Genomic DNA, 9,348 nt, shown 5'->3' with positions numbered 1-9,348 from the left:
GGCTGTAAAACTAGAGCCAAAAGAAACATTCAGAGCAGGAACCAACCAGTCCTGCTCCAGGCCATGCTCACACAGCATGCTTAGCAGGCAAAAGAAGGCATCTTCCCCCAAACATCTCCCCGCTATGCCCCGCTCCGGCCCAACCCTCACCCTCTGGAATGGAGCTGCTGCCCATTCTTCCTCCTTTTCCCCAAATTTCTGCTGGATCTTACGGGGAAAGAGGCAGTAAGGTGCAGGGCTGGGGCTACGGGTTTTGTTTGTTCCAGTTTCCAGACCTCGCAGGGTGCCTTTCCCTCCCCCACAGGACCCGCATCCTGGAGAGAGCCCTATGCTTTCAAACTCCATTACATCTCATCTGCATTCCTCCGTGCTGCGGCCGGGATGCCAGCGGCCAAGGCAGCCCCCCTCCTCTCCTTCCTGCACACTGAAGAGAGCTGCCGGCGTTCAGCAGCTCCCCACCGGCTCCTTTTCTTCTCAGGGCTGTGTTAATGAGAGCTTGGACATTGCAGAAGCCCTTGTGCTAGGCAGGGCGCAGCGACGTCTGGAGCAGAGTCAACATTCCAAGTGCTCCAGCGCTCTGCCAGGCATTTTAGGACATGGGGTGGCTGCAGCTGGCACCACCTCCCTAGGGAGGCACCTGGGAGCGGGTGGCACCCGCCAAGGGAGGCACCAGAACAGTCCCACTCAATCCAGCGTGCGTCGGGAAGGCGGCTGCCTGCCATTGCCCAACCCGGGAGTTTCACCAGGTCCACGGGTGAAATGGCTGTCGAAGGCTACTGCACTCTGAGGGTTCTGGGAAGAGTTACACAAACACCACTGTAGAAAGTCAGTGCCAAAGTGAAGCAACATAGACTTGCAAATGAGGAAATTAAAGCCTTCATCAAGCTGATTACTGGGCATCCTGGGCAAGGACAGCAGTAGCAATGCAGCAGTTCGCTGTGTCACTCGCCAGAGTGCCGTGGCAGTGTTCCTACCACCCGAGCCATTTGAAAGGGAAGCCAGTTCTTTAGCCAGAGAAGCACAGACCAATTTTTTTTTCAACGTGAAATGCACTCTAAGCCACTTCCAGGGATGGATGTTGACGGCTGCAAGTAGATCACTGTCCGAAAATATAGGACTCGCAGAGCAAAATTGCTGCAGGGCAAGGAAAGCAGTGACACGGATGCTCTCCTGCTGCTTGGTAATGAGAGCACAGAGGCTGCAGCACCACTTTGTCTCGGCCCTTTGGACATCAAACGACCCACCGCCGCTCTTTACCGGTTCAACCTCCCGAGCTTAGAGGGCTGCAACGTGCTTCTCTGTCTGTACGAGGGCTGCGGATAGTGTTCCCGGCACGCTCTGCTGAGGACTACTCCCGGCACGCTGGCACCGCGGGACTGCGGCAAAGCTGCTTCCATAATGAAAGTCCGAGTGCAGCAAGCCTTCCTCCAGGATGAGGTGCCTCTGCTACAGAAAAGCAAAGAGCAAACAACTGCTCAGCACAGTGCAAAGCCCTTGCAACGGTTTTGTTCCCACAGGTCCCCCCCGTTTGATACATACGCCTCTCCCAGGCAGAGAAGAGTGATGAGGAATAGACTGCCACACAGCGTCCTCCAAGCTGGAAAGACCAACGCTGGGTTTTGTAGACACCTGCAGTAAATGGAAAGCAAAGCTTTTTCTGCTGGGCTGTACGGTAATAAATGGCACCAAAACACAGCAGCAGTACAGGAGCAGCAGCGGCTGTAGGCACTGAGGAGGCTCGATAAACACGCTTAGTCTTACACATTTCATACTGCCACTCGTTCGCCACGTGCCTGCACGCCTGTGGTTTGGCACCGCAACTGTTCAGCCGTCCTCTTAACAGAGCTCTGGGACCTTTCACATGTTAAAATGGGGTTGGTTATTTCTGCTGGAAAAGAAACAGCACAGATTTAGGAAAGCTTCACCAACACATAGTTTCCAGGGAATAACGTTTTCCCGCTCAGTGAAGAAGAGATCAGTGCTGGTAACAGCAGCTGTAACAATTTAGGACCTTAATTGAAGGATCCAAAACAAGGCTGAGGCTCTGAAGAATTTAATTCCAAGACCATTGTTTAGCATAAAAATAGCTTTTTCACCCCCCCAAATGTTTTAAACCATGATTTTTTAAAACTTACTTTAAATAAACATGTGCAAGGAGTAATTTTTCTCCCACAGATCATGCAGTGCACTCCTGCAAAGATTACACAATGCTATTTTCTGCTTTTGCTTTTACCAACACTCAGCTTTAACAATAAGGAAATTCTAATAATGTTATGATTCTAATTAAGGCAACTCTAATGGGATTTTGTGGACTGTGATTGGCATCCCAAGTACAGCATCAGACAGAAAGGGGAACATATAAGGGATAAATCTCCAGGACACCTTCAGAATTAGCAACCATTTGGGTAATTATAAAGCTCCATTTTATAAAGAACCAGGAAACAAGATTAATTTATAAATCAGTTTATTTACAGATTTTGTTCTCTTAAAGTACATTTCAGTTACCAAAGATATTTACACTGGTGTACACAGGGATCACCCTGGTTATTTTACAATTCTTAATTACAAAAAAAAAAAAACCCTCCACATCCTTGGGTCTGTCTACTGTGCAAAGCTGCTCTGGATGTGAACATTAGCTGAAACTGGCCCAAAAACCAAGTTACCAGGTTATTTACACATACACAGTAAACGGGTTTCTTTTCAGCATCTCCACAACACAGTACACAGGGAGACAGAGCCTCCCAAAAGGCGGCTTTGCAAATGTATATCAAAAGGCTCTGCAAAGTCAAGGAAAAAACTAGTAAATGCAAGTTAATTACAGTATTCCTCTTTCATCTGTATATATTTTTGCATTTAATGTTTAAATTACAAATAAGTTCAATAGTTTGCTTTTCTCCATTTTAGTTGATTTGTAAACACTTCAGATGCACTAAATACCTTATAAGATTCAACTGTTTCTCTGCTGAAAAGTACTTTATTTTCTTAATATTCTTAAGGTAGCGAAGGGATATGAAAGTCAGAACTGCACGCAGTTCCTCGCAGAATAGTCACTTAAAAGGTCTCTATCACTGTGCTACTGAAGATCTTCTGCAGGTACACACTTATTCAAGTATTGCAAAAAGCTAAGGCCACTTTTTCAAGAAAGGAAAGTGAACAAGACGGGATTTTTCAATCCCTCGTTCCACCTTGTGAGCAACAAGCCTTTTCTGAAAGGCAGAAGTACTGATATTCCACAGCTCGGCTCAGAGAGCATCCTGTTGTGAAAGAGGTACTCGTGCTCCTTGGCTTTCCCACCTGGCACCGAGATCCTTCCGAAGAGGGAACCGCATCTCCCCAGTGATGACAGCCAAACAGCTTACGGGTCTCAGAAAAATGTCTCAGCCTTGAATCTTCTAACATGGTTGCACCGAGATAACCAGGACCCAGAAATATCATCTTGTTCTTATAATGGGAAGGTTGGGGAGAGGAGAGAAATAGAGAATTCAGCCTCTGTTTGTGAGACTCCAAGGCTTCCCCCTACCACCTCGTTACCAGCCATGACCCAGACAGACCATTGCTTCATCACGGTAATCACCAGCCCAAAAGTACTCAACACACTCGAGGTTTTGAGTATACACTCAACTCAAAGTAACTCAACACACTTGAGGTATTGAGAAGATAATTCACACACGTTCAAGTCTTTTTAGGGTTGCTCCTAGCAAGGATTGCTACAAAAAATACAACGGTGATGTTTGCAAAGGAATAAAGCCATTACTTAGACACAGCTTCCTTCTGTCCAAACAGCTGTAAAAATAGTTACTACTTCTGTTGAGGGTAGTAAACTAGTGCTATCCAAGCCAGCAAGACAACAGGCATACAATCTCCAGTGGTCGCCGGTACCTTGGCAGGCCAACTGTACAACCTTCTCCCTGCTGGTGGAGAGACCAAAAAAGCCATGCCAGCCCCGCAGAACAGCCGAAAAGCCTCGGGGATGCAGGGCTACCTTCTCAACACCGTCCACGTTATCTACAGAACAGAAACTAACTTCATTTCTCTGATACTCCAGCCACAAACCTACGCTGCAGGTTTCTGCCTTCTTTCCGTAATTGCTACCTATAAAAATAGCAATCCTCGCTATTGAAGAAGATACACCCAGGAAAGGGAATCTGAGGTGGTGACCCAATCAGTGACACCACACTGGTTAAATGCAGCAGCTTTGTTTGCTTCTGTCTTAAGCATTTGAGAGTTTCCTGGTTCAGCATCATGACATTTTACGTGGACAAGTGAATCACTTAGGACAAAAAGCTGAACAATGCTCCACCAAGACCACCTGACTTCCAGCCAGCCAGAAGGGTCACTACTGCAGGACAGACATGCATATGCCCGTTGGAGGTGTTCCTATACACCATAACCTCCTCCTTGTTCTTCCACTCGTTAAGCTCCCATGAATATGGCTCACCATTAACTCACAAGTGAGGTGCTGGCAATACTACATCTGAGAATTTGCATGGACCTCTGACAAATCCAACACTTCCCAGTGCTGTCCCTGAAGAATTACCAGCTGTGTGTCATTGTGCAAAATGCAAATATTCCAATGATAGCTTTCCAAAAAAAAAAAAAGGTGGAAAAGAAAACAAAATGGAGCAGTAGCAGAGGTATGCATAGCAGGAAGCCCAAGAACCAAGCAGATGAACGAAATGGTAGAGATCTCCCCGCCACGCCTCTTGTGGGCTGCAGCATCTTTGGGGTACCTCTGAGGGCTTCAAAGTGTCCTTCTGCACTCCAGTGTGTCTGGAGAATGTGACCCTCCTCTGGGTCTTATCCCAGGTTAGCAAACAGGGACATTCACTATTAAGGCATCAACATTTGACCCCATATTGTCTGTGTTCCTCCAAGAAAAACAGAAGAATGGGAGGGACAGGTTAGAAATGAGCACTCAGCAGAAGGACACTGCAGTTGACCCAGCACTGAATGAACCACTAACAGCTGCCCATGGCCTAGAAGTTCTGGGAACGGAAGGAAACAGATGGAGCAGGGAAGTTTCACATCATTTTTCAGCTCAGTCCCCTCAACCCTCCACTGTCTCCAAACCAGGTGCGGTGAAGGTCCATTCCTAGTCCTGCCTTTGCTTCCCACCCCTGGTCATTGAGGTTTGGTTCTTCTTACTTTCTCCCCCAGTATCTGTCTCAAGAAGGTGGAGGTTTTGTGCGAAGAATACAGGGCTCTGGAAGTTTCCAGAACAGATGCTTTCTCAAGTTTGGCTGTCCCAAAACATAAGACAGTGCAGCCAACTGCACAGAACACTCTCCTTTAATCCACTTAATAAATTATCTGAAAATAAATAAAAAACCCACAAGCACAAAATATGCAGACACTCAAGCACTGGACACCGCTTTCTTTGGTGAATACACTCTGTCCTCTACATTGTTCAAGTAACGGCTTCTCCGATTTATTAGGTGACAGTAAGGGAGGAAGCTGAGGGATTGAAGGCCAAATTCTTGTGAGGAAACGTTTTCCACTCCTGCATGTCTAGTGCCTGAGAAAATCCTGAGTATCCATTATCTGGGAGCAGCTGGTGCTCCAGGAAGAGAAGTGCTACACGGTAGGAGGAAAGTTGTCCACGGGCTCATCTTTCATGCTTGACATTACGCGGCCTTTATCTTGCTCCATCTCGGGACTGAAGCAAGTTACATAGGAAAAGCAGCAAGAATTCTTTACTTGAATGCAGAAAGCAACATCATCTAATTTCCCTGGACTGGCTGGCACCATACTTGGTACCACATCACAGAAGAAAGATGAAAACCAACTTCACAGAGAAGGGAATTAAATGGGCTCTGGAGCAGAAGAAACTGATGCACATTGTTAGGGCTGCAGGAGAAGAGGTGTTAAGATTGTAACACTGTTCAGTACGGTAAGTCTCCATTTATGACTAAAAACTGACCAAACCGTTTCTTCTCCAAATTACTCACATTTCTAAAGACAAGTTGAGTACTGATGGCTGACAGCCACTCCAGCAAAGCAGCCAATATCCCAACATAACCCAACCCTTTCAGAGCACAAGCCGAACATGTCAAAGCCCCAGGCCGGGGCCCTGGACAGCTGCTGACAGTTATGTGGCATAACTGCATTGGCACACGAACAGTCTTGAGCACTCTGCAACAGCCTCGAGTGAGGGATCAGCTTGTTCCAAACAATAAATCCGGTGCAAGGTCTCTAGTGGCAGCGGATGCAAATTCAGGTTCCTTTAATCACGTCTGAACTGCCTTTAAACCCCACGCATGGAAGTCCAGCAGCAGCGCTTGCAGGGTGGAGAGTACGTCAGGAGTCAGAAAGGCCCGTGACTCGGTGGTTATGCAGCTGTACGTTTATTTTCAGCACTGTCAGACAAGCAGCAGTCTCCGCTGTTTCTCATTTATCTGGTTCAGTACGTCAACAGTGTCTCTGATTAAGGCCTCGAAGATCCCGTCTGCCAACTGCATCTTTACACACAGTTCATCCTCGTCATAGTTCACCCACTGCGCTTCTTCCTCGTGAAGTTCCTGCACCTTGAAGGTTAGAAAGGAAAAGGCAAAACAAACATTAAAATTCTGTTGCTCTGGGATAATATCCCCTGTGAAGTTCCAGAAAGAGTCCAAAACAGTGTGCATCTGCCAACAACATATCTGTCTTTGTAAGAGATTACAGGAAACGCTTAGAATAGCAAAATGAACACAGATCTATTTGAACCAGGCTATTTCGCTGTATGAACGTTTGCTACGTTTCACTGTAGCATCCATTTTAAAGGATTTCATATTCCTGCACAAGTTTTTCACTTGAAAGAACTAAGCTAATGGGATATTCTTGGCCAACAGCAGAAGCTCCATTAAAAAAGTCCCTAACGGTGTATTTGCAAGAAGCTGATTCCATGCAGCTTAAACTGGTAAGAAATCATGCAAAGGCCTTGAACAGGGGAAGGAGAAAAAGGAAAGACTTTACTGCAGTTCAGTTTATTTAAATAAGAATTAGAAAACCTAAAGGAAGTAACTAACTTTTCCAATTCTTCTGTATAGGAAGACAAAATGCTGGCACGTGTTGTATGATAGTATTACAACTCACTTGCACAGAATACTCCATGCTTCATTGGATTTGACAGCACTATACAAATGGAATTTGTACCATTACATCTAAAAGAGTAACTCAAAGAGTATTTATTTCCTTCTATTCCTAAACTGTTGACAAGCAAAATCCTGTTTTACTGGTCCCTGGCAAATAGGTGCTTTAGTAACAGACAGAAATATATAATTTCATTCAACAAATCAAGTCTCATCGAGAGTCTCTCCAAACTGGACTTCTCCAATTAAACTTATTAAAAATTTGCCTAAGTGACCATTTCAGTATTACAGATACATCCTAAAAAATCTCAAACTTTTGAGAAAAGAAAGAGTGGCTGCAAACATTACCCATATTTAAAATGATAAAGAAAACCTGCTGAAAGCTCCTTCTCTGCTCAGCTTCACCAGAAAGCTCCTCTGACTGTAAATCCTACACTCTGAACTCAAAATACATTTACACTGTCCACACAGACAAGTGGGCCAGACACACCTAGACACTGCCAAAACAAGGTTAAAACATACTGAAAATCCACTAATCCAGTATCAATATGTAATAGTGTCATTATCTAAACAGAGTACAAGAGCTATAGCCCCAATACCCTCTTCTCCCTCTTTCGCCTGAAGCTAAACCGCCCAGAAACTTGTCCGTTTTGAAGGTGACAGCTGCTGCAGTATAATGACGATTCAATAACCCAAACACAGTGTGAAGCCCAAGAACAGGCTGCTATGGGAAACCCAGGGAACCGACGCTGCTTCAGGGTTTGTAGCCATTCATAAGCCTTCAGTTATCCATGGGGTTTCAGTCTGACAGCTCCTTTCTCCCTCTCTTAAGAGAGCTTGGGGAAAGGGGCAGGGATATCATCTTGCAAACAGCTTTGGAGAAGTCGTGCTTACAAATCTCTGTGCTACCACAACGAGCACTCCTCTTGTTTCCCATAGGGCTGTCAAAGACAAAGTGTTAATGGTTTCATTATGCTTCTTACTAATAAGGAAGAAGCAACAATATTGGAGTGTTGTAGGAGAAAAATAATTTAAATCGAATGCTAACAAGTGGCAGGTAATTGGGTGTAAGTTTGTGTGGGGGTGAATGTCTGAAACAAGACTTTTGAACTCTCGCTCAAGCAGAAGCTTGCTGCCTGCAACCGGTATGTGCTGGTTGTAAATTTTGATAAACCCTGGATTTAACAATAGCAGCATGTCCCAAGTCCTCCCAGTCCTCCCATCAATCCCCTTCTATCAAAGAGGCATAAGATAGAAGCACCAATTCGGAGGCTGATCATGTGTTGCGTGTCTGCATCACAGACTATTTAGATGAGGAAAAGCAAGAGATAGGGGTCACAAAAAGAAGAGGTGGTGCCAAAAAGAAGGGTTCCCAAAAAGCAGAAGCGGTCTGGGAAAGAAAACAGGTGCCCCCAAGGGAGAAGGTGAAGACCCTGGCTGGAGAAAAGATCCTGGAAATGGGGGAAGATCCTGGAGATAAAGGAGGTGGGTGGAGACAAACGCCGGGGGACACCCAGGGACCTTGACCGATGACATCCAAGACTGGTAACCGGGACCAGCTGCACAATACCAACTGATGCGATTTTCTGCCCGACCCTCCCAGGCCAGCAGCGACCTTGCTGCTGGGAAGTGAAGTCAAGACCTAGTGAACGTTACACTGGGGGTGGGGGGAAGCAAGTGAGTAAAATAATCAAGCAGGTTAAAAGCTCTGATCTCACTGGCCCTTAAACAAACCCCAATATCCAGATCTGCACTAAGCTGATGTTTATTCTGTCTCACCTATATATGTGATGGGACAGTTCCTTTACTGTGCTCCAAGAGGGGGGAGAAAAAAAAAAAAAAAGAAAAAAAGAGATTCATGGAATAAAGAAACACAAGTAAACGGGAGAGGACAAGGTAACTTGATCCAGGCAGAGAAAGGCTTGATGTTAAATAGCAGCAGAAAGATCAAGAAAGAAAAACAGTATCAGTGATTAATTTTCCCTTGCCTCTATCATTCCCCTCTTTCTCAGAGGCACAGTGCACAATTTCCTTTGGCATTAGGAGGACTTCCTCGAGCATACTTTTGGAAAACTAAGAGAATGTGCAATTTGCAGCTGCAGGCAAGTCTTGTTTATAGCGCATTCAGAACACATGTGGAAACTACCGTGCCGCTTTAAACAGCCCTAGCTACAGACATCTGAGCCAAGGCAGTTGCAACTGCTCTGTCTGGGAAATGTTTGATCCATTTGTTGTATTATTACAAACTGCTTCTAAGCAATGGAGATAGTTTGCTTAT

The 9,348-nt window shown here is 45.5% G+C and overlaps 1 protein-coding gene across 1 annotated transcript in view; it reads right to left on the bottom strand.

The window, feature by feature from the left end:
- Window positions 1–6,198: 6,198 nt before the first annotated feature.
- Window positions 6,199–9,348, bottom strand: part of CEP350 (centrosomal protein 350kDa) — a 62,922-nt gene continuing 59,772 nt past the window's right edge. Inside the window, 1 exon segment of the mRNA XM_009577877.1 lies at window positions 6,199–6,524. Within this exon segment, the coding sequence (XP_009576172.1) occupies window positions 6,360–6,524 (165 nt within the window). The 3' untranslated portion in view covers window positions 6,199–6,359.

The sequence above is a fragment of the Fulmarus glacialis genome, unplaced genomic scaffold (assembly GCF_000690835.1).
Source record: "Fulmarus glacialis isolate BGI_N327 unplaced genomic scaffold, ASM69083v1 scaffold13025, whole genome shotgun sequence".
NCBI classification, from domain to species: Eukaryota; Metazoa; Chordata; class Aves; order Procellariiformes; family Procellariidae; genus Fulmarus; species Fulmarus glacialis.
The sequence above is the reverse complement of the archived record's forward strand: the minus strand, read 5'-3'. Positions and strand labels throughout refer to the sequence as shown.